Source organism: Stomoxys calcitrans, chromosome 3 (assembly GCF_963082655.1).
Source record: "Stomoxys calcitrans chromosome 3, idStoCalc2.1, whole genome shotgun sequence".
Classification (NCBI taxonomy): Eukaryota; Metazoa; Arthropoda; class Insecta; order Diptera; family Muscidae; genus Stomoxys; species Stomoxys calcitrans.
Window position 1 is genome coordinate 84,871,176 of NC_081554.1, and position 26,582 is coordinate 84,897,757.

General features: G+C 40.4%; 2 protein-coding genes across 3 annotated transcripts in view; both read right to left on the bottom strand.

Moving 5' to 3' along the window:
• LOC106090476 (putative uncharacterized protein DDB_G0277255) overlaps positions 1–26,582 on the bottom strand; it is a 541,420-nt gene that overhangs the window by 305,556 nt on the left and 209,282 nt on the right. The gene's annotated exons all lie outside the window — the stretch shown is intronic.
• LOC106090478 (receptor-type tyrosine-protein phosphatase kappa) lies at positions 3,572–25,325 on the bottom strand. 2 transcript variants are annotated; one of them, XM_059365828.1, is made up of 3 exons: positions 25,218–25,325; positions 13,630–17,405; positions 3,572–4,134 (listed from the first exon to the last, which is right to left on the bottom strand). In XM_059365828.1, the coding sequence occupies exon 2, from the start codon at positions 16,203–16,205 to the stop codon at positions 14,076–14,078; it is 2,130 nt and encodes a 709-aa protein (XP_059221811.1). In that variant the 5' UTR covers positions 16,206–17,405; positions 25,218–25,325; the 3' UTR covers positions 3,572–4,134; positions 13,630–14,075. The 2 variants fall into 2 exon arrangements, with proteins under 2 accessions (XP_059221811.1, XP_059221810.1); XM_059365827.1 differs by having other exon boundaries at positions 25,180–25,325.

Sequence of the window (26,582 nt, forward strand, 5' to 3'; positions counted from 1 at the left end):
CGGTTTATACAGAGCAGCAATAAATTGAAAGCATTGTGGAAAGCAAAATCTCTGCAACATTAAGGTTTATAACCTACACTTTTTTGTATGTGTTTGTATGTATGTTTGTGTGTATGTTTGTGTGTTCGTTTGTTCCGTATAGACACAAAAACGACCGAACCGATTACCTTAAAATTTTCACAGATTGTGTAGGTTGGTCTGGAAGGAAACATAGGCTATATAACTTTTTCCTATCGGAAGGGGGGCGGACCCTCCCCCATACCCCAAAAGTACTACTCAAAAATAAAAGTGGACCGATCGGGACAATATGATATTCAAATGAGAGGCATTCAAGAGTAGAGTATGAATCTCATAATAAAAGTAGGGTCCAAGTACCTGGGGGGCCGCCCCAACCCCAAAACCCTTTAAAATAGGTTTATATGACGATCATGACAATATGGGACTCAAATAAAAGATATTCGGGAGTAGATTACGAATATGGTCAGGAAGTAGGAATACGCTTTATAAGTCAAAGAAAACGGAACGAACCCAAAATTTAAAGCGGACCGAAAAGAACAACATGGGTATCAAATGAAAAATATGCGGGAAGAGGTAATGAATCTGGCATATAAATTCATGTCGAATAGTGGGTCACCCCATCAACACAAAAACGCCCAAAATGGGCACATTAGCCAATGACGGATATATGGGACTGGGGTTTCTCGAAATTTTCGCATATTGTGTAGGTTAGTCTGGAAGGAAACATAGACTATATAATTTTTCGGTGTCGGAAGGGGGGCGGACCCTCCCCCTTATACCAAAAACACCACCCAAAATCAAATGTGAACCGATCGGGACAATATGGGTATCAAATGAAAGGTATTTGAGAGTACAATACAAGTATGGTATTAAAATTTGAGTCTAAGTACCCAAAAGGGCCGCCCCAACCCCATAACTGCCCCAAACAGACATTTCGGACGTTCCATTCAATAAGGGGCTCAAATGAAAAGTATTGGGGAGTAGATAACGAATCTGGCATACAAATTCATGTCGAAGTATAGGGGGTCACCCCATCAACACAAAAACGCCCAAAATGGGCACATTAGCCAATAACGGATATATGGGACTCGGTTTATTTGTTCCGTATAGACTGAAAAACAGCAGAACCGATTTTCTCGAAATTTTCGGATATTGTGTATTTTAGTCTGGAAGGAAACATAGGCTAATTTTTCGGTATCGTAAGGGGGACGGACCCTTCCCCGTTACCCAAAAATACCACCCAAAATCAAAAGTGGACCGATCGGGACAATATGGGTATCAAATGGAAGGTATTGGAAAATAGAATATGAATATGATATTAAAATTTGGGTCTAAGTGTCCATCGGGCCGCCCCAACCCCAAAACTGCCCCAAGCAGACATATTCGAAGTTAATGTCAATATGGGGCTCAAATGAAAGGTATTCGGGAGTAGATTTCGAATCTGGCATACAAAATCTGATCGAAGTATAGGGGGTCACCGTACCCCCCAAAATGCCTTAAATGGGCATATGACCCATAATGATTATATGGGACTCGGTTTTTTTGTTTGTTCCGTAGAAGCAAAAACGGCTGAACAGATTTTCTTTAAATCTTCACAGATTCTGTAAGTTTATGTGGAAGAAAACAAAGGCTATAAAATTTTTTGATATCAGATGGGGCCGGTCCCTCCCCCTTACCCACAAAAAACGCCATCCAAAACCAAAAGTGGACCGATAGGCACAACATGGATATCAAATGAAAGGTATTGGAGACTAGAAAACGAATATCGTATAAAAATTTTGATCCAAGTACCCAGCGGACCTCCCCAACCCAAAAACTCCTCTAAACAGATGTATTAGGCGTTCCTATCAATATGGGACTCAAATGAAAAGTATTCGGCATTAAAATACAAATATGGCATAAAAAATTAGGTCCAAGTAATGGGAGGTCGCCCCACCCCCAAATACCCCTAAATGGGCATGTTAGCCAACCATGGCTATATGAAACTCAAATGAAAGGTATTTGGGAGTTGACTACAATATGACATTAAAATTTGCGTTCAAGTCAAGGTGGCGCTTTCACTCCTCAAAATACGTCAAAAAGGTTAATTGACACACAATGACAATATGGGACTCATATGAAAGGCATTTGATAGTAGAAAACGAATTTGATATCCAATTTGATAGCCAAGAGTTTTGGGGTACGCCCTAAAGTACCCCCTAAACTGAACCTTATTTCCGTTGGTAATAAAAAAGCGAATTCGATATCTATTTTCATTAAAAAGTGCTGGTGGCCGCCCCAGCCCCAAAACACCCTCCAAACGGTTTATATTTACCGGCCATGGCAAAATGGGACTCAAATTAAAGGGATTTGGAAGTGCAGCATGAATTTGATATCCATATTTGAGTCAAAATATTTGAGGTGTCATCGCTCCCCTAATGAGAACATTACCCAAAGGAAGAAAATTACAACCAGGAACCGAGAAGGGGCAAATTCTCACCCATCAATGAGTGCTTTGCCGATTCAAGTTTAAACTCAATGATAAGGGACCTTTTTTTATAGCCGAGTTCGAACAGCGTCCCGCAGCGCAGTGAATGCATGGCATCGTACCTCGCAAATGTCGCCAACATTAAGAGGGGATAAACACCGCTTTGTTCGATGTTCTCGCCAGGATTCGAACGCGTTCAGCATCATAGGCTACAACAGCGTGAATTCGATATCTACATTCAAAGCGAAGTGTCCCCACCCTAAAAAGATGTAAGAGAGTTAAACAAGGCGCAGCGGAGCGGGCCCAGTTCGGCTAGTATTTAGTATCCGTTAACGGTAGTGAGCTAAAATGTGCCACAGGTTCAAACGTAGAACGATAAAAAGATGAGTTGGAGCGTCAGGTTAGTAGCTCATTACCCAAAAAGCTTGAAGACATTACTTTGAAAAAACGAGGAAGATTGAAAACGAATCCCCCTAAATTGACGACCCCCGCAAACATTTTCTTTGAAGAGATATTTGTACATGGTATAACACCTCACAAATTTTGCCATCATTAGGAGGGAAAAACCACCGCTGATAATTTTTCTGATGGTCTTGGCAGGATTCGAACTCAGGCGTTCAGCGTCATAGACGCACATGCTAACATTTGCGCTACGGCGGCACTTTTGGTGACGCACCTCTGATTTTGCTGATATTTGGTGTTTTTTGGGCGAAGCCCCCTGGACCCACTAGGGTCTAAAATACCCCATTTGAGGGGGAAGTGGTCCAACCTAGGCATTATGGGTATCAAATGAAAGGTTTTATCGAGTAAATTACAATTATGCAAAAAATTTCGAGAAAATTACAAATTTGCCAAAAAATGGACCCGGCAAGGACCTAAGGGGTCTTGAGAATCTAACCCAGATAACATAGGCAATATGCGTACCAAATGAAAGGTACGAGGGAGTAAATTACGATAGATATGCAAGAAAAGCATGTTGCCTATGTTACCTATGCAAAAAAAAAAAAAAAAAAAAAAAGTAAAAAAGTGCAGTTTTGCCAAATGTTGAGTTTTAAATGTAAGCTTTAAAATTTCCAATAAACGTTTGTAATTTTTTTTTAAAGAAGGGCATAATTTGGGAAAAACTAAAAATATACATGTCTTTGATTTTTTTTTAATATGAAATAGTTTAAATGATTTGTTGGCGTTTTTGTATGTTAAAGCAAATTTATTGCTGCTCTGTTCTAATCTAGTAGGCAAGCGTTTATATACATACACAAGTCGCTTAGGCTTGATCCATAACTTGATCTTACACATATTATTCACTGTGGTTTAAGCACTATCGAAATTGGATGTTTCGTCGTTAGTTACAATTGTCCTATTACATATAATTTTTGGAAATAGACACACGACACAAAAAATGTGCCCTAAAAATGCTGAACAATCGAATTATGCGGTATTGCAGTTATGGCTACTGAAACCTTTCGTCAACAATCTAAACAATTTTAAGTCCCTTATGATATTGAATTTAGCAAACTTCCTAGCCTATAGAATACGGTCGTGACAAAGTGGTTTGTAAATATGTTAAAGAAACTAATTTTAAATCCTTCTTGCTCTTGTAAATTGTTTCGAAATAAAAGAGAAAATTTGTAAATAATTGGTTCTAGATCCTCTGTAATGGTCTCTTTTCGTTATCACGTAACAGTGGTATGAAAAGGATTTCGTTCGGACTTCAGAGAGGACTGCACGTTCTTAGAAAAGGCTAGGACTCGCCGGATGGGGTGGGGTTCTTGTGCTCTCTTAAATCCTCCATCGACCAAAACAAGAAATCGAACGTGCAAAGCTATAGTATGTACTAATTAAATATCGGAAGGACGTTAATCGGACTATGACTGACTCTAATATTAAAAAAATTAAGTCATTTCACCTTACATATGTGGGTCTATTGCTCTTAAAGACCCCTTGCCCACGCCGACCTATGTTCTCATAAAGTCCCTTCTCATTTTATGGAGAACCCCTGAATGGACACCGATTTTGGCTTGGCCCCCTTTTAACTTCTTAAACAAAAATTAGCCCATATTTAATTATTCAATTCTTATTCTAGAAAACAAAGGTATTCTCTTAAACGTATTATATAGGTAATGACCTTGGTAATTAAGTAAATCTAAATATCAAAAAAAAAAAAAACAATAGAATAATGATAGAATGATAGAAACAACTTACATGTCTAACTCCGAACATCCATTATGCTGAGGCCTCTGCATGCGGTGAAAACGTTCGCTGGGAATAACTTTATATTAAAACTAATGATATGTACTTATAATTACAAACTCGCCAAAATGTATCAAAATGAACTATTATTTACATTGATATGAAAAGTAAATAACGAGTACGTACTTAAAAAACAAAACAAACTCGCTAAATAGAAGTATAAGAGTTTGCAATATTACTACTCAGTTACTCATTCAATCTGTGGTTACAACAACAACATTACTTAGTTACTTTTAATCTCTTTTCTCTGCTATGCTTTGAGACAAGTAGCCTAAGTTAGCGGGGAGGTGGAGGGAAGACGAGATCAACTCCCCATTAACCACAGCCACTGTAAGTCTGTCTCAGAGAGTTAAAATTTTGTGAGAAAGAGAACAATAGAATAACAAGGAATAGCAAAGAATAGATATTTGAGAATAAAAAAAAAGAATTATCAATGAAGCACGGGGTGATGAATGAAAATGGCAAATGCAAATAATGAATGAAAATGATGAATGAAAATGATGAATGAAATCAAAATCACTTAACAGCAACAAAATATCCACGTTATAAATGTAACCTTGCGAGTCCAGGAAGGGCGGTTAAATAAATTTAAAATCAAACAAAGGTATTTATAGCACTTGTCGTCCAAATCAAATTGTGCTGATGGTATAAAAATTCCAATGCTTCCAAATGGTATGCCACTGCTCTAACCTCGCCGAGTGTAACTCCAAATGTCTGGACAGCAGAATTATGATCAATTCCCATTCACTAAGCCTCCTTCTATATCAATCTTTGGTCATACATATCCAAATCACCAGGATCATACAATTGAATTGGCCACGTGGGGCCTTAAGTTATCGGTCGACCCACGTGGACCCCTTTTAAAATCGTGGACACAAATCTTGAAGAAAATGATGGATTTAGCAAATTCACTTCAAATCTATGCAAAAACACTACCTTTATAGCACTTGCTAATTGTCACAATTCCACCTGACAGGAAATAATTAAAACCCGTGAACGAGCACTGGCAAGACGTTGTTCACTGTGTATTTACCCAAAGTATTTTAGGCCACTAATTTCGATCTTTACTTCACCGGCACTGAATGGGAATGAGCACTAAAACTGAAATAGCAGATGTCATAACCTATGCGCCAGTCGGTTCAATTCATGTTGTCCCCTTGAAGCATGATACCGCTAGGTATGACAGAACAAAGAAGAGATGAGGAAAAAAAAAATAAAAAAAAAAAAAAGGGAGAGATTGAAATCTTGATTCCACCAACAATTCCCCTTACAGCAGAATGCAATCGAAACGGCTCCCCTCATCCTATAATAGGCGCTGCTGCCAATGAGCATACAAATCAATGCAAATAAATGATGTCAACTATTCTAATCTGAAAACCTCTAACCTAATCGTAAAGCTATATGAGGACACCACTGTAGATAAAAAGAGCACTATCAAGGTGTTTAATGTTATAAATCCGTGACAGAAAATATATAGCCGTCACAAAGCAGGTAGATTTTCATTTATCCCAATGAAAATATATCTGGAAACGGCCAACTATGCCGGCTTTAAATCCTTTCCATGATAGGTACCTATAGGATTTCCTTCATGGTCAACTAATTCATAGTAGCAATTCCCTACTCGTCTGACAATCTTGCACTGTAGCCACCGTGGTGCCAATTTCGAATTAAAGTTGTCGGCCTTCCGGCTTTGGACAAAATTCCTTCTATACGCGATGTCCCCTTCCTTATACTCTATGGCTCTTGATCGCAAATTATATATCCTTTGGCATGAGTTATACGCGGATTCCAAATTCTCTTTCACATTTTGTCGAATGATTTGCAGCTTATCCGAATGACATATATCCTCACCTTCGTTAAGTCCATCCAAACGTCTCAGGAGTTCATACGACCCACCGTGCGTAATCATTGGGTATCCAAATAGGACGTGGTATGGGGAGTAACCTATGGAAGTATGAACGAGGCTACGTAAGGCTATAGAAATGCTATCCAGATGGACATCCCATTCTCGTTGGTCCCGTTTCAGGTAAGATCGCACCGAAGCCAAGATCGAGCGATTGAGACGTTCGGATGCATTGGACTGTGGACTATATGGTGCAGTAAAAACGTGTCGAATACCGTACCTTCCCATGAGTTCCTTAAATTGTACCGACCGAAACTGGCTCCCATTATCTGTCACAATGTACTCCGGGACTCCATAATAAGTAAAAAGGAAAGACTGAAGAAAATCGGAAACGTCACTGGCTGTAAAACGCTTCACAGCTTTTAATATAGGAAATTTCGAAAAGTGGTCAAGTAATACAAGTATCCCAATATGTCCCATTTTCGATCTAGGATATGGCCCAAGGAAATCCATATACACTCGCTGGAATGGCCTCTCACTAACTACACGATCACCCATAAGGGGTCTCAAGACAACGTTCGGAGCCTTGGATTGTTTGCACTCCACACACTTATTTATAAAATTCCTAACTTCCACTGTCATTTTAGGCCAAAACAGGTTCCTCCGTATCTTCTCCAGGGTCTTACCTATGCCGCAATGGGCAGAATTAGGCGAGGAGTGACATCTGCGTATAACACCTGCTGTTAATTCCCCCGGCACCCACAATTTCCAGTTCGAAGCTTCGCTAAAAGGATTGCCATCCGAGAAATTCGTGCGCTTATATATAAAATTATCGATGATCTTCAGATCCGGAAGATTACACTGCTCCTTTAGAATCGAACTACGCAAATCTGTGTATTTGGGCCCACTAAACGCCGGGGACTGTAAATCAATATCAGGTCCAGTGTCCTCAAGAGAAAATGATTCCAGCGACAGGCGGGAAAGAGCATCCGGTACAGTCTGAAGACTACCTCTTCGATGCTCAATCTTGAAATCGAAGCCTTGCAGCTTCAGCGACCACCGCACCAAGCGACCATTCAAGTCGGTCTGCCGCATCAGCCACTGTAGACTGGCGTGGTCTGTGACTACCTTGAATCTATGGCCTTCCACGTATTCTCTGAACTTCTCGATCGATTTTAAAGCCGCCAAGCACTCCAGTTCAGTAATTGAATAATTCCTCTGGGACTTATTCAGTTTATAGGAAAAGAATGATATAGGTCTTTCAACCCCCTCTTCGTCCTCCTGGGCCAAAACACCTCCAATTCCAACCTTCGAGGCGTCACATTGAATCACGAAGGGTTTGTCGAAGTCCGGTGTAATGAGAACGGGAGCACTTGTCAAACGGGTTTTAAGGGTCTCGAATGCCTCGTCCGCCTCTTTCGTCCAAGCAAATCGGGTCGTCTTCTTCGTCAAATCGGAAATGGGTGCGGTCAGAGCAGAAAAGCCATCAATAAATCGTCTGTACCAACTGGCCAGACCCAGAAATTGCCTCACCTCCCGAACAGACTTTGGTGGTAATAGATCTCTTATCGCCGAAATTTTGTCGGGATCGGTCTTTATCACCCCATTTCCGATGACATACCCAAGGTACTTCACTTGCCTCAAACACCACCTACACTTATCAATATTCAGTGTGAGACCAGCCTTCCTTAGACACTGTGAGACCTCTATAAGCAATTCAAGGTGATCCGCAAACGATTGTGATACGAGCAAAAGGTCGTCCAAATAAATAAATACCTGATGTCTCAGATTGGCCGGAATAACAACATCCATTAGGCGACTCATGGTTTGGGGGGCATTCGTCAATCCGAAAGGCATCACACAAAACCTATACAAAGGCCTATTGGGTACGGTGAAAGCCGTCATGTCCCTTGAATCTCGAGCCAGCCCAATCTGCCAAAATGCATGTTTTAGATCCAAGGAGGTTATATATTCCGCCTTAGGCAAACGGGACAGTATATTACTTATCTTAGGTTGAGGATATGCATCCTTTACTGTCACCGCATTGAGCCTCCTTGAATCTAAACATAGCCTTGACTTGCCATTCCTCCTGACGAGAGTGACTGGGCTGCTCCAAGGACAGTTCGGCGGCGCGACCTCGATGACCCCCAAACGTAGCATCTCATCTACTTCCGCATGTATCACACGCTCTATGGCGGGAGATACAGAAAAGTACCTCTGCTTTACGGGTCTCGCGCCAGTCTCGACCTCAATGGTATGCTCCAGCAACGATGTTCTACCCAAGCCCTCTCGCTTGAAGGACGGAAATAATTCAATTACGGTGTTGAGCCTCGTCTGCATATCAGCTGTGAGCGCATGTCCATCCGGCACAGCTGTCCGAGATACTTCGTTAACCTCTAGGCCAACCAAGTTCAAAAGGGCGAATGATTTCACAAAGTCTATTCCTAAATACAATTCGTACTTCAAATCCGGAACAATATAGACCCTAAAACCCTTTTTCTCGCCACGAAATCCAATATCGCAGTCCACATAACCGGCGATATTACACTGAGAGCCTCCTGCGGTCGAAATTGTCTCACGCAATCGCCTATACGGTACATCTCTTTCTAAGAATGATCTAGCTGCGGTTCCTCCAATGCAAGTGACAGATGCACCCGTATCAACCAGTCCCAAAAGATCCATTCCTAATACGTTCAACCTCACGTACGGTCTTAAATCCTCCTTAGTATCCGTGAAGGCGTTCATGGAATTTTTAAGAAATTTTCGGTTCAATTTGACATCTTTCCAAAATCTTCGAAGCCTTTCTGTGTTCCGTTTCGAAGTTCCATTTCGAGTAGGCAAGAAAGCAATCGATTCACAAAATATTCGGCTCCTAATGGCCTGATATCGTCTCAATCTCTCATGATAGGGTATAATTGGTGTAAGTCTAGGTTCATATCCGAAGCCGTGGCTTGGAGGTAATTGACATGTCTGGGTAGATACAGAATTATGTGATTCTATTTTTTCGAGCGGAATCCGCCCGCTCTCCCGTTTCCCTGAATCTTACAATTCGAGCAGTTCGGTTTCAAAACCTCCTCTGCTCCACAACCGTAGCAGAAGATGGATCTCTCTTCTAAGCAATCCGCGAAGGTATGGCCGGGTTTCCTGCAATTCCAGCAGACAACATTGGAACCCCGGTCCATTGCAGAAACATCCGCTGCAACATCCTCAACCTCATCTAACTCTAATTCATTTACTCGCTTCATAGGAGTCCTATAAGTCTGCTTTTCAATCTCACTATTCAGCACTTCTCTCCTCAGTAACAAATGTCGAAGGTGGGCTACGGAAGCTACGTCAATGTAAAAGAGCTCCTTTCTCAATTGCGGCCTTAAATTCCTTTTGAGCATCTCCACCAAATCGTGTTCCAACAATGGGTACCGGAGCCTATCGCAAAGTTTCAAAACGTCCGTATAATACTCGTCGAAATTCTCACCAGCCATCTGCTTACGATCCCTTATCATCTCCCTTATATCATTATCCGAAAGGTGATCTGAAAAATACGACCTCAATGCTCCACGCAACGGCTCCCATCTTATTACTCCCACTGCACTGCGATACCTCCAGTACCATTCTTTTGCTCTTCCAATCAAAAGAATGTGGAAATGGTCACATAGAAGCTGAAAATCTCCTCCTAGATTGTCCCGTGTCAATGAAGTAATTACGTATAAAAATTTTCCAACAGGAAAATTTGTCGAATTGCCATCAAATTTCACGGACCAACTATTTATCACATTGGCCACCTTACTACTATTTGTGAGAGATATCGAGGAAATTGTGTCGTTATGTCCACCCCGACTCACGTCAGCAAAATTCAACTGTGGAATATCATAATTGGCCCCAGATGCCGTATTTCGGCCCAAAGGATGACCACCAAGGAATGTCGGTCGGGTATTAAGTGGCGGAAAAACGTCCTGCGGAAAATCTGGTTCGAAAACCCTACTGACATTCAGTTCATCTAATTTTCGTGACAACCTCTCTATAGTCTGATAAATTTTGGTAATCTCATTTCCGACATTATCGTCGGCACCTAAATCATCACGCGGAACAGTATCTGAGTTCGGTAACGTATGGTTATTCACCCCGGAAGGATTCTGCGTTTCACCACTACCTGGTAGTGAAAGATTCCTGTTGCCATCAAGTCCAGCCAACCTTCTAGCAGACCTAGTTTGAATCGTATTTGCCTTCGAGGATGTCGTCTTCTTCTTTGCCCCCGTACCTTGAGGAGGTGGAACTGACGACAGTCTAAACTGCGTCAGACCAGTCATATCAACCGAAGCCTGACAAGTTGGACAAAATGGATTATTCTCGGTGAAGTTCTGTAGGCATACGTAATGAAATGTATGGGAGCATTTAGTAGACACAAGAACTTGCAGATTATCAAATAAATTGGAACAAATACTACACTGTAAATTCATCGGGGTTGCCATCTTTAAATTTCAAGTCAAATTTGAAATTTTACGTTTCTAATAAGTATTATGAAGTTATAGAAGCCAAGCCAAAGCAGTGAATAAAATTTATTGTAAGGTGAAAAACTGTGAATAAATGGATGGAAAACATCGGAGATCCTATCACGTGTGACGTTTAAGTATCGGATAACTGATCTATCAGAAGTGACAATAAAAGCTATATTCCAGAGTACCTAAAATCGTCCACAAAGGGTTAAAATTCCACAACGTTTCCAAATTGGCTATGGTAATCTAAAGAAAGTTATTGAGTAGATGCATTAACGATCTCAAAAGAGTTCCACTTGTGGACTAGTGACAATGTATGTCTATCACATGACAACTAGTAATTCCTGCAAATTTCCTTAATATGATCCCGAATAACTGCACCTTGTAGATGTAGAAACCTGACTAATCCCATGTAACAAGATAGAGTCGAATGGTTACGGACGATTTGGATAGTCAGGCCCCACGTTGGGCGCCATCTGTAATGGTCTCTTTTCGTTATCACGTAACAGTGGTATGAAAAGGATTTCGTTCGGACTTCAGAGAGGACTGCACGTTCTTAGAAAAGGCTAGGACTCGCCGGATGGGGTGGGGTTCTTGTGCTCTCTTAAATCCTCCATCGACCAAAACAAGAAATCGAACGTGCAAAGCTATAGTATGTACTAATTAAATATCGGAAGGACGTTAATCGGACTATGACTGACTCTAATATTAAAAAAATTAAGTCATTTCACCTTACATATGTGGGTCTATTGCTCTTAAAGACCCCTTGCCCACGCCGACCTATGTTCTCATAAAGTCCCTTCTCATTTTATGGAGAACCCCTGAATGGACACCGATTTTGGCTTGGCCCCCTTTTAACTTCTTAAACAAAAATTAGCCCATATTTAATTATTCAATTCTTATTCTAGAAAACAAAGGTATTCTCTTAAACGTATTATATAGGTAATGACCTTGGTAATTAAGTAAATCTAAATATCAAAAAAAAAAAAAACAATAGAATAATGATAGAATGATAGAAACAACTTACATGTCTAACTCCGAACATCCATTATGCTGAGGCCTCTGCATGCGGTGAAAACGTTCGCTGGGAATAACTTTATATTAAAACTAATGATATGTACTTATAATTACAAACTCGCCAAAATGTATCAAAATGAACTATTATTTACATTGATATGAAAAGTAAATAACGAGTACGTACTTAAAAAACAAAACAAACTCGCTAAATAGAAGTATAAGAGTTTGCAATATTACTACTCAGTTACTCATTCAATCTGTGGTTACAACAACAACATTACTTAGTTACTTTTAATCTCTTTTCTCTGCTATGCTTTGAGACAAGTAGCCTAAGTTAGCGGGGAGGTGGAGGGAAGACGAGATCAACTCCCCATTAACCACAGCCACTGTAAGTCTGTCTCAGAGAGTTAAAATTTTGTGAGAAAGAGAACAATAGAATAACAAGGAATAGCAAAGAATAGATATTTGAGAATAAAAAAAAAGAATTATCAATGAAGCACGGGGTGATGAATGAAAATGGCAAATGCAAATAATGAATGAAAATGATGAATGAAAATGATGAATGAAATCAAAATCACTTAACAGCAACAAAATATCCACGTTATAAATGTAACCTTGCGAGTCCAGGAAGGGCGGTTAAATAAATTTAAAATCAAACAAAGGTATTTATAGCACTTGTCGTCCAAATCAAATTGTGCTGATGGTATAAAAATTCCAATGCTTCCAAATGGTATGCCACTGCTCTAACCTCGCCGAGTGTAACTCCAAATGTCTGGACAGCAGAATTATGATCAATTCCCATTCACTAAGCCTCCTTCTATATCAATCTTTGGTCATACATATCCAAATCACCAGGATCATACAATTGAATTGGCCACGTGGGGCCTTAAGTTATCGGTCGACCCACGTGGACCCCTTTTAAAATCGTGGACACAAATCTTGAAGAAAATGATGGATTTAGCAAATTCACTTCAAATCTATGCAAAAACACTACCTTTATAGCACTTGCTAATTGTCACAATTCCACCTGACAGGAAATAATTAAAACCCGTGAACGAGCACTGGCAAGACGTTGTTCACTGTGTATTTACCCAAAGTATTTTAGGCCACTAATTTCGATCTTTACTTCACCGGCACTGAATGGGAATGAGCACTAAAACTGAAATAGCAGATGTCATAACCTATGCGCCAGTCGGTTCAATTCATGTTGTCCCCTTGAAGCATGATACCGCTAGGTATGACAGAACAAAGAAGAGATGAGGAAAAAAAAAATAAAAAAAAAAAAAAGGGAGAGATTGAAATCTTGATTCCACCAACAATTCCCCTTACAGCAGAATGCAATCGAAACGGCTCCCCTCATCCTATAATAGGCGCTGCTGCCAATGAGCATACAAATCAATGCAAATAAATGATGTCAACTATTCTAATCTGAAAACCTCTAACCTAATCGTAAAGCTATATGAGGACACCACTGTAGATAAAAAGAGCACTATCAAGGTGTTTAATGTTATAAATCCGTGACAGAAAATATATAGCCGTCACACCTCTACGAACTTTTTTCAATGTCAGGCCTTGTTTAATTCAACAATAATAATCTGCTTCCTCTGCTTCCAAAAGTTGACTTTTCATGAAATTCCTACCCAATTTTTGAACTATTGACTTTTGTACAAAAATCCCACCTAAACTCTTTTCGTATATTCTTAAACACCTGATTTTTTTAACAAATCTCTACAAGTATTAAACAGAATCTCTCTAAAACTCTAGCCCAATATTGAAAAAAATTTTTAAAATCCCTTTACTCTCTGAAAATCACCTTTGCTTTTATTTTTGTCTTTAAATTTTAAAGTCTCCTCAAACTTTTCATGGTGCTCTGAGTCACATTTAGCCTATATGCCTGCCTTTGGGCCTCATTGAACCATTTCGCCTGTTGAATTTTTCAATATCTTTTGAAATCCTCCAAACATAGTCCCGGAAAAAATATCTGCGCAGTTTAATCGTTTTTGTTTAGGAAATGTAAAACATAATGCAAAACTAGGTCATAGCAATATTTGTATTCGGTCATGTTCTCTACGAGATGCGGGCGATTGCGTCTCACCGTCTTGACAGCCTGAAAAACATCCACTTCACCATGTTGTATGACCTGTTCGATACAAGCATTAGCGGCACAGTACACGCCGCAACGGCTTCGACCATCGGGTGATACAACACATACTGGGCCATAGTCGGTTTTGGCGCGCCACAATTCGACCATGTTCATGAGGTAGACCAGCGAATTGGTCGAAGTTGGCACTTTATGACCCATGGGCCAACACGTCAGTTGGAAGAGTTGTACCGTGCGTGTTGGTGCCTTAACGCCGGCCATCATTTCGGTCAGAGAGACGATCTTCTTATTGATTTTGAACTCCCACTGTTTGATGTTAGTGTAACTGCGTGCAGCGGAATAGTGGACGGAGAAGACGGGACCGTACTTCTCCATTTTGGATTTAATGGGCCAGAATGAGGGGAAGGTTTGTGAGTTAGTGGGGGGCTGACATAGGACTACCACGGCCGAGCATTCCGTGTCGTAAACCAGTGACCAAAACTCACCCAGCGTATGCTTCATGGGCCACTCGGTGACAATGTACTCACGCGGCTTGGTATAGCCATCGACGAAGACCGAGTTGATGTAATCTGTAAAGGCGTTACCTTGGAAGGAGGTGAGATAGGGTCGAAAGTTGTCGGGTGGTACGCAGAGAACGTCACGATTCTTCTCGCGGTTATCGGCACGATGGCCACCGGCGCAGTCGCCAATGCTGAAGCGTGGCGTTTGCTTGCAGATCTTGTCGTATTCCATTTGATATTCGTTCATTTTGGTGTGGGAGTTGCGTCTTGCCTTGGCCTTCAGACGATCCGAAAGTTCAGAGACCGGAAACCAGGTTTTGCCACACACCAAATGCTCCTCGAGCGTATCGTAGATGAATTTATACTGGTCGACATTCTCCACTAAGCCCTTGCGAGACTGACGCAACTTCTTCTGATAGCCATACACATTGAAGCTCTCCTCTTCTTCGCTCAACTCGAGGTTGGCATCGATTGAAACATAGACACCAGAACGTCCACCGCCATCACCACAGTGGACCAGCATGGGTCCCCGAGAGTCTTTGTCCTTGATAATGCTGCCCACCACCAGACGTATTCGTCGACGGAATTCCAGCAAGGCATTGGAGAAGGGACAACAATGGGAATACCATTCGGTGTAGTGGAACTGTAGAATAAGGCGTTCCTCTATCACCTCGGAGCGGTTGGCCTCGTTCACCTTGTACAAACGGAACGTGCGTATGTGAAAGTTGGCCAGTTGCTCCTCCTTGACTATGTTGATGTTAATGTCACCGTAGGTTTCATGCACCTCCCTATTGGGTGGCCAATACTGGACACACATCACCTTGGCAAAGTCAAAGGTCTTGGTGAGCATAATGATGGCGCTGACATTCTCCTGCCACACCATGCGCCAAAAGGCATTGACTGTGTCCTCGACGGGGCCCTGGGTCACTATATAGGCATTGGGCTTCAAAAGGCTGTCAACATAGGAGGCATTCACATAATCCGAGTCGGCTTCGCCTTCCACCTTCTTCAGCACCACCCGGTTGTAGTCGTAGGGAATGCATTTCGGATTTTGGTTCTTGCCATGGTTGCTCTTCTTCATGGCATGGCGGCAGGTGTTGGTCTCCACTTTGGCTGCCGTTTGAAATTCCAATTTGTAGAGCACTGCAAACTTGCGCCTCAACTCGCACATCTTCAGGAAGTACGGTATGTCAATGGGATGGGTGGGCATGATGTTCGAGAGGGAGTTGTTCTCATCGCGAGCCTCCAGCTTAATTTTCTCGAATGACAATAGGCCACTGTTGAGCATACTCAGTTTGATGGTGCTGGGTATGGAGATCAGGGTTCTCTTGCGGGGTTTCGCTTCCACGGGGCCATGGCGTGGCGATGACTTGGAACGACGTTGTTTCTGTGGTGAGGATTTTCGCATTTCCCCGCCATTGGCGCTGCCTCGGGCAATGACTTTGCCATTGCCATTGACATTCAAAGTGGCCGCCTCTCTGGAAGTGGAGGCTCTGGGGTTCTCGTCGGCTTGTGACATAGCGGCCTTTGTAGGTTGGGGGGTGTGACAATGCTGCGAGGGACTCTTTCGGGGTGTTGTCGTTGCGGTTAGCTGTGTGGTAGTTGTGGAATTGGTGGCACTCGAGTGTAGGGGGGAGAATCGTTTCACTTTGCCATGACGTAGGTGCAGGAATTTGGTGAATTTCTTGTAGATTTTGTGTTTTGTTTGGTGTTTGACGGCCAGTGCAGATGATTAACTTCGGAGGGTGGCACTGTGTTATGATTCAATTATCTAGGCATGTAGATACAACACTCGCATACCAAGTAGCCTCAGTCACAGACCCAGTCGCCGCCACAGCCCCGCACACCAATCAAAAATTGGGTTGAGTATCACAAAAAAACAAAATAAAAGTATCTATGCTGACAGATAGCCTGTCCGGCTGTCTGTCTGTCCGTTTGCGGGGACTTTGCCTTTTGTTGGAGGGCTTTGTCGAACAAGTAGTTGTTATTGTTCACGTTTACTCACTCACGCACTCACTTGTGTTTCTTGTTTCACTGCTGCTGCGGCAGCCGCCTTTTATTGTTGTTGTTAAGATATTTAAAACAAATTTCTTTTTATTTTCTTTGAAATTTTCACCAGCAGCCAACTCGGGAGAATGAAAAACGACGACTGGCGTTCAGGCACTCTTTTTGCCAGAGCATAGATGGCCAGATTGTGTGCGAGTGTGTGTGTGTGTGTGTGCGACTGTGGGTGATGATTTCGTCTCAATTTCGTTTAAGCTTCGCCGCTCTCACTCTTGCTGTTGTTGATATGATGCACTGACTGTCCTTTCGGCACTGCTGCTCTCATTCGCGCTATTCTCAACTCTCTTAACAGAAAAAAAAACAAACTTTCCACACTTTGTCTATGTTGAGGCATGCAGAACAGGAAATTTCTCTCTCTTTTGGGTTTTCGTGTTTTTATTTTTATTGTTGCAGAACAGTGGAACCATTCATCAAAATACTCGTTGTTAGTACAACTTTTTGTGCAATTTTAATTTGTTAAAAACAATTTTTGTTTATATTTTTTTTATGTCAAAGACATTTTCACTACACTAAATTTGGTCATTTTTGTATGAGGCACAGTTTAAATATTTAAAGTTTTTTTTTGTTAAATTGAAAAATTTTGTGTTTGTTAGCATTCAAGTAATTTTTTCGATTATCATTTCGAAGGTTTAACGGTTATTCCACGAGTCTCCATCTGTAAATATTTTTAAAATAAATCGAGCAGAATTGGAAGAAAAAGCATGTATTCTACAGCAAATATAGTCTTTTGAGCATTTTTTTGAACTCAGTTTTGAATGGTTTATTGTTTCCTGAAAACGTTTCAATGCATAGCATTAAAACAATCAACAATTAAAAACAAGTTAAGTTTAACGGGCCATACCTTGGATACCCGCAATGTTCAATCGTTTGGTTGGTGATATCCTATTTTTAAAAGAGAATTCAAATACAACTATTCTGAAATTTTATAACGATGGGACAAAAATTAGGAATACTACAGTGACATGAAATTTTGCACATATAGTGCAACATTTAGTCTAGGCGTAAATCCGTCTAAGACGGAAGTTGTTCTTTTCAGCGGGAGAGAATGTTACATTTACTGAGAGTGGAAAATACCTGGGTGTTTGCTAGACAGGAAATTTTACTTTAAATCAAAGGGCCTTGCAAAGGGCAAGAAAGGCAACTCTTACCCTATACACATGCAAGAGAGCCATTGGCAAAAGTTGGGGGTTTGCACCGTGTGTCAACCACTGTATGTGTATGCTTCAGATGCCAGACTTATAATTCTATATAGTATTGTAGTCTGGTGGACGGCGCTTCAGATGTCTACCTACTTTCCAATATTCAGCCGGATGGCTTATTTGGGCATCACAGCCGCATTGTGAACGTCATCTGATGCACTGACTTTAATGCTACACATAATGACTCTGAACATTGTGGCTAGACAGATTGCCGTGACCACGACTGCGTGGCTAAGGAAGCTTTCTCTTGGCCATGCTACTGCTTCAGAAGTGACATTGACTTCTTTATGGATAAGTTCACATTAGACGTCTAGGTGGAATTTGAGGCGCACTCTAAAGAGTACGTATCGAGAAGGTAAAACTAGTATTAAATGATGATTTTGATTCATTATTACCAAATTTGGGAGGCCACCATAGCGCAGAGGTTAGCATGTCTGCCTATGACGCTGAACATCTGGGTTCGAATCCCCTCTTAATGCTGGCAACATTTGTGAGGTACTATGCCATGTAAAACTTCTCTCCAAAGAGGTATCGCACTGCGACACGCCGTTCGGACTCGGCCCCATAGCAGCTATATCGAAATATGGTCCGATTTGGACCAAATTCGGCACGGAAATAGAGAATTCTACTAAATACAAGTCTTGTTCAATTTTGTAGAACAAAATATTGGTCTCTTGGTAGCTATATCAAAATACAGACCGATCTGAACCATATGCGGCACGAATGTCGAAAAGCCTAACATAAGTCACTGTGTGTGAACTGATCTGCGTCAGATTGAAGAAGGATGTCGAAGGGCCTAACATAACTCACGGTCCCAAATTTTGCAGAAATCGGACAATGAATGCGCCTTTTATGTGCCCACAACTTTAAATCGAGTGATCGGTCTATGTGGCAGCTATATTCAAATCTAGACCGATCAGGGTCAAATTGAAGGAGAATATCGAAGGCTCTAACACATCTCACTGTCCTAAATGTCGTCAAAATCGGATAATTAATGCGCCTTTTATGGGTCCAAAACTTAAAATCAAGAGATCGGTATATATGGCCGTTATAGCCAAATCTGAACCAATTTGTGACAAATTGAAGAAGGATGTGGAGAACTCTAACATAACTCACTGTTACGAATTTCGGCGACCTTAAATCGAGAGATCGGTCTATACGGCAGCTATATCCAAATCTGGACCGATAGGGGCCAAATTAAAGAAGGATGTCAAGTGACCTAACACAACTCACTGTTCCAAATGTTAGCAAAATCGGATTTCAGCCGGATGGGGAACGAATGAAAAATGGTCACAAAGTTGGGGTTCAGAACATTCCACAATAATGTCGCCTGAACTAGACTTGAAAAGTTCTACAGCTTTGCTGTCGCTGGCTAGAACAGACGTCTCAGTCATTTCTTCCGTCATACCAGGGTGCTGTGTGATCAGAAAACATGCTTATTGAATGAAGATTGTAAGGATCGACTTCTGCAAAGGCTGTGAGGGCGTCGAGGAAGAGGAGACTATAGAACCTCAGCTGTATGCTTCCCGCACTGGTACTCAAAACGAGTTACACTATAGGTTCTCATTTCTTTGAGAACTTGTCTAAATTCATGGTTATGAACTTTCTCAAGTTGTAGGGTTTTTTAAAGCAATCTGGATGGTAAAACGGCAGGGACTAGAAGGCATCTTCCTTCTCCTGTTCCTTTGGTATCACAATGGACAAACTTCTCACAAATCACTGGGGCAATCTTCTCACAAATCAATGAGTGGTGTCCGATTCGATTTTTAGCTTAGTGATAAGGGACCTCCTTCTTCCTACTTCTTGAGTCACTAAAGGGCGGAATTCTTATCCGATTCCGCTGAAATTTTGTACAATAACTTCTCCAATGACTTATGTGCCAAATATTGCTCAAATCGGGCCAAAACCTGATATATCTCTCATATAAACTGACCTCCCCATTTGACTTTTTGAGTCTCTAGTGGGCGCAATTCATATCTGATTTGGTTTAACTTTTTTACTATAACGTTTTGTATGGCATTTAAAGGATGTACCAAATATGGTTCGATACGATCTAAAACATGATACAGCTCCCATATAAACCGATATCCCGATAAAGCAAAAATTTTGCACACTAACTTCTTCTAAAGAAGTTTCTGTCCTCGAGACCTGTTACGGTGGGCTATATTCAGAAGTCAGAGAATGTATGGGCAATATCTAGTGAGGAAACACAAGAACTACTCGTTAATACACATTTCTCGGGAAATTCTCCAACGAACAACGTTGCGCCAGAAGAGGTTGTCACTGGTATGCATTCGTTGGAGGCTATTAGGGAAATTGTATCTGAGCCGAAAATCCTTTGGGCAATAGGAAGTTTCGACTTTATGATAAAAAGTACTGTACCACTATTCCTGATAGAACCAATTGGAACAACGATATCCCTGGTAACAGAAGTTACTTAGACTTCTTAACGAATGGTTCCAAACTAACCGTCCAGGTGGGCTTTGTGGTGTACTCTAAAGATCTAGAACTGGTCATACCGAAAATGTTACCCGACCACTGCAGTGTGTATCATGCGGAGATCCTTGCAATTAGGGAGGAGGGAAGATATAATGTCATTACGACGATTGGCATAAATATCTTCTCAGACAGCCAGGTAGCCATTAAATGACAAATTTGATCCGTGGTGGAGGATGTATAAGATTCGGCCCGGCCGAACTTAGTACGTTTTTACTTTTTATACCCACCGCCGTAGGATAGGGGGTATATTCATTTAGTCATTCCGTTTGCAACACATCGAAATATCAATTTCCGACCCTACATAGTATATATATTTCGGATCGTCGTAAAATTCTAAGACGATTTAACGATGTCCGTGTGTCTCTCCGTCTGTTGTAATCACTCTACAGCCTTCAAAAATTGAGATATTGAGCTGAAATCTGGCACAGATATGTCTTTTTGATGTACGCTGGTTAAGTTCTTGAACGGGGCAAATCGGACCATATTTGGATATAGCTGCTATATAGACCGATTTTCCGATAAAGTGTCTAATGCCCATAAAAACTCTATTTTTCGTCCGATTTTGCTGAAATTAGGAATAGTGAGCAGTTTTAGGCCTGCCAACGTAGGATCTAAATATGGTCCTGATCGGACTATATTTAGATGTAGCTGTCATATAGACCGATCTGACGATAAGGGGTCTGAAGCCCATAAAAGTTTTATTTATTACCCGATTTCGCTGAAATTTGAAACAATGAGTAGGCTAAAGCTTCCCAACATCCGACCTAAACATGGTTCTGATCGGACCATATTTAGATAAAGCTGCCATAAAGACCGAACCGCCGATAAAGGGTCTGAAGCCCCTAAAAGCTTTATTTATTATCCGATTTTGCTGAAATTTGAAACAGTGAGTTGTTGTGATCCTCTTAATATATATTAATATGGTTTAGATCGGACTATATTTAGATAAAGTTGCCATATAGACCGATCTCCCGACAAAGGGTCTGAAGCCCATAAAGGCTTTATTTTTTGATCGATTTCGCTGAAATTTTAAATAGTGCGCAGCTTTAAGCCTACTAACATCCGACCTAAATATGGTACAAATCGGACTATATTTAGATATAGCTGTCATATAGACCGATCTGCCGATTAAGGGTCTAAGGCCATAAAAGCATTATTTATTACCGGATTTCGCTAAAATTTGAAACAGTGAGTTGTTGTGAGCCTCTTAATATTCGATATTGATATGGGTTAGATCGGACTATATTAAGATATAGCTGCCATTTGGACCAATCTCCCGATAAAGGGTCTGAAGCCCATAAAGGCTTTATTATACCCTTTTATACCCATTCTGTTTGTAACTACTCGAAATATTCGTCTGAGACCCCATAAAGTATATATATTCTTGATCGTCGCGACATTTTATGTCGATCTAGCCATGTCCGACCGTCTGTCCGTCCGTCTGTCTGTCGAAAGCACCCTAACTTTCGAAGGAGTAAAGCTAGCCGCTTGATTTTGCACAAATACTTCTTATTAGTGTAGGTCGGTTGGTATTGTAAATGGGCCATATCGGTCCATGTTTTGATATAGCTGCCATATAAACCGATCTTGGGTCTTGACTTCTTGAGCCTCTAGAGTGCGCAATTCTTATTCGATTGGAATGAAATTTTGCACGACGTGTTTTGTTATGATATCCAACATCTGTGCCAAGTATGGTTCAAATCGGTTCAAAACCTGATATAGCTGTCATATAAACCGATCTTGGGTCTTGACTTCTTGAGCCTCTAGAGGGCGCAATTTTTATCCGATCAGAATGAAATTTTGCTCGACGTGTTTTGTCATGATATCCAAAAACTGTGCCAAGAATGGTTCAAATCGGTTCATAACCTGATATAGCTGTCATATAAACCGATCTTGGGTCTTGACTTCTTGAGCCTCTAGAGGGCGCAATTCTTATCCGATTTGAATGAATTTTGGCACGACGTGTTTTGTTATGATATCCAACAACTGTGCCAAGTATGGTTCAAATCGGTTTATAACCTGATATAGCTGTCATATAAGCCGATCTGGGATTTTGACTTCTTGAGCCTCTAGAGGTCGCAATTATTATCCGATTTGCCTGAAATTTTGTACGACGGATCCTCTCATGACCATCAACATACGTGTTTATTATGATCTAAATCGGTCTATGGCCTGATACGGCTCCCATAAAAATCGATCTCTCTATTTTACTTTGAGCCCCCAAAGGATGCAATTCTTATTCGAATTGGCTGATATTTTATAATTTAATTGTGGTCCAAACCGGACCATATCTTGATATCGCTCTAATAGCAGAGCAAATCTTTTCTTATATCCTGTTTTGCCTAAGAAGAGATGCCGGGAAAGGACTCGACAAATGCGATCCATGGTGGAGGGTATATAAGATTACTTAGCACGCTTTTACTTGTTTTTGAACTGATTTCGCTGAAATTTAAAACCGTGGGTATTTTAAGAATTTCCAACATCCGACTTAAATATGGATTAGATCGGACTATATTTAGATATAGCTGCCATATAGACTGACTTCTCGATAAATGGTCTGAAGCCCATAAAAGCTTTACTTTTTAGCCGATTTGATGAATTTTGATACAGTGAGTAATTTTAGGCCTCCCGACATCTAATCCAAATATTGTTAAGATCGGACTATATTTAGATATACCTGCCATATAGACCGGTCTCCCAATAAAGGGTCTGAAGCCTATAAAAGCTTTATTTATTACTCGACTTCGCTGAAATTTGAAACAGTTTGGACCTCCCGATATCCAACCTCAATATGGTTCAGATCGCTTTATATATCGATATAGCTGCCAACATGACTTACATCGTCATGACTAACATCATCATTTCGATAAGTTACACTCATCGAAATGATGATCTGAGGGCCACCAATACAAATACATATTCGTGATCATCTTGACAGGTGTCCACCGTAGCGCAGAGGTTAGCATGTCCGCCTAAGAAGCTGAACGCCTGGGTGGGTTTGAATCCTGGCGAGACCATCAGAACAAATTTTTAGTGTTGGTTTTCCCCTTCTAATACTGGCAACATTTGTGAGGTACTATGCCATGTAAAACTTCTATCCAAAGAGGTGACGCACTGCGGCACGCCGTTCGGATTCGGCTATAAAAAGGAGGCCCTTTAGCATTGAGCTTAAAACTTGAATCGGACTGTATTCATTGATATGTGAGAAGTTTGCCCCTATTCCTTTGTGGAATGTTCATGGACAAAATTTGTGTTTGTTGTATAGCTGCTAAAAAGACCAATATTTTGTTCTACAAAATTTAATAGTGACATATATATTAGACCACTCAATGTCCGTTCCAAATTTGGGTGCATAAGTTATCCAATTTTTACCGGAATGTGACGAAAGGGGCTTCACATATATACCCGAGGTGGTGGGTATCCAAAGTTTGGCGCGGCCGAACTTAATGCCTTTTATCTTGTTTTTATATACTCTAGATGGCGTTGATATTAAAGTCGTTCTGTCCAATCCGTCTGTCTGTTTGTTTTAGTAACGATACCACAGACACTTTGAATGTAGAAAATTGACTATTGATGGTTCCTATCTGGATATAACTCTCAAATTGAATCTGATTCTCTTCATTGGCTTCAATAACCCATAGAAGTTCGCTGAGCTGTTATTTGATATGTGAAATTCATTGAGGGCCATACTAGATTAACAGATTCCCGATTCCCTATTTCGGCCAATTCCAACTTTTCCAAAACAATTCACATATAAACTGAAGTAATTGGTATAACAACATTGTTTCAGCCAAACTCATCGCGTTTTTACTTGTTTTAATCAACCATAGGAAAATTTAGAAGCAAGATCATTTTTATTTTTCTTCCAATTCCAATTCCTCCTCACACTTTCCGCTTTATTCGTTTTAATCATTTATTAGTTTTTTTTTTTGTATTTCTTCGATTTAAATTAGTGTAGATTCATTTAGTTTTCGATTTATTTTCCAAGCAATTTGATTTATTGTACTCATAAAATTAGTTGAATATGATTTGGTGGATTTTAAAGACCGCATTTCCACGTAGACTTTATTAATCGTTTCAAATATTTTCGCATTGATGTTTGTTAAATGGGTTTTTCGATTTCCCAGAAGACCGTTTGTTTGACTTTCTTCCTGCGTTGTGTTTGTGTGATTCTTGTATTAAATATGTTTTCGTTTCTATTGTTGTTGCGTTTTTGTTGCTCGCGTTTTTTTTTTTTCTTTCATAAAAATTTGCAAATATTTTGATAAACTTTAGTGTTGTCAGCCCGTTTTCTTGTCTTTTTGTTTATTTCAAATTTCGCTCATTTTCTTGCGCGCTTTGCTTCTCTCTGGCTATCGGAGAGCGCGATGAGAATTTTCCATTTCCATATGGCATTTTTTTTTCTAATCTCACACGCGCTCACTGCGCCAACTCCGTGGCTAGCGAAAATCTCATCTGGTCTATTTTTCATTCACCAGCCAGGCAGCCAGCCAGCCACGGACGGCAGCCTCGAAATGTGTAATCGAAAATTCCATGCATCACACTTCGTCTTGGTGGACGAAAGAATTTCTTCTTTTTTAGGGGGTTTTCGTGTGATTTTCAATATCAAACTGGCCGAAATCAATCGATTGTTTGTTTACAATTACAATTTCGAACTTTTACTTTTCTTATATTCCGATTTCTGCCTCTTTTCACACAAATTTTATTTTGTAGGTCACTGGTTTTTCTCACTTTTCATTTAGTTTTTCATGATACTTTTTTCACTTGACCATTGGTTTGGGGTGTTTTGAACAGACATTTTCTGGTTGCTCGAACTAGCCGAGTAAAATTTTGAATTCTTTTATGTGATTTTGCTATTTATGCACTAAATTTATCAAAAAAAAAAAAATTATCGAGGTATTATTTCTTTGGTTTCGTTGTTGGTCGTTTTCGCACTGCCACTTGCTCTGTCAAATAACGTCTGTTGGGGCGAGTGGGAATGAATGAATTCTTCACATTTCGTTCCACTTTTAGTTGGATTCTCTTTTGTGATGGCATTTGGTCGAAGGCAAGTATGTTCGATAATTTTGTGAGATTTCGAAAATTCGCCCAAGCACTTCAGATTGTCAGAAATCGACCGCCGACGTGGTCCATGGTTTGAGGCGCTTTGGGCGCAAAAACCTAACATGGTTGCTTTGTTGTCTTTGTGCATGCACAGTGGAATTGTGGCTAGCAAATGACAAACAAAATGAGAGCTTATGAACAGAAGCAAGAACAGATTTTTAATGTATAATTTATTTGAATACTTAGAAAATTAATGCAAGACAATACACTTTACTTAAGATTCACTTTTATACTAGCAAGGTATGAAATATAACCTTAAGAAGTTCTAAATTTACCTCTTCTCCTTTTCTGTAGGTGTTTTTCCACCCTTTTGTTTAAAATGCCATTTGTGAGTTTGTGCACTAAGTAAAATCATTATTTGTACTTTTTAGTACCTCAATGTACGAATTTCAGAAAACTCTTCTAGTGGCCCAATATGTATTGCCAATGTGCAAATGTATTCTCAATTGAGGGCTTATCACAATCCGTAAAGAAAGTACAGTTTCGTACCTAGATGTACTTGTTAAAAAAAAGTATTAAGTTCGGTCGAACCGAACTTTGGATACCCACCAACTCGGGTGTATATGTAAACCCCTTTTCGTCACAATCTGATGAAAATGGGATAACTTATGCACCCAAATTCGGCGCGGACATTGAGTGGTCTTATAAATATAAATCACTGTTTAATTCTGTATTTCAAATTTCAACAAAATCGGGTAATAAATAAATCTTTTATGAGCTTCAGACCTTTGACCGACATATCGTCTGTATGACAGCTATATCTAAATAGAGTCCGATTTTTACCATATTTGGGTCGGATGGCGGGTAGCCCAAAACTATTCATTGTTTCAAATTTCAGCGAAATCGGGTAATAAATAGGGCTTTTATGGGCTTCAGACCCTTTATCGGCAGATCGGTCTATATGGCAGATATATCTAAATATAGTCCGATCGGAACCATATTTGGATCAGATGTCGGGAGACCTAAAACTACCCACTGTTTCAAATTTCAGTGAAATCGGTTAAAAAGTAAAGATTTTATGGACTTCAGGC

Bases quoted from the DNA above. Each gene is read 5' to 3' on its own strand.
- LOC106090478 (XM_059365828.1), bottom strand. From the start codon at position 16,205: ATGTCACAAGCCGACGAGAACCCCAGAGCCTCCACTTCCAGAGAGGCG.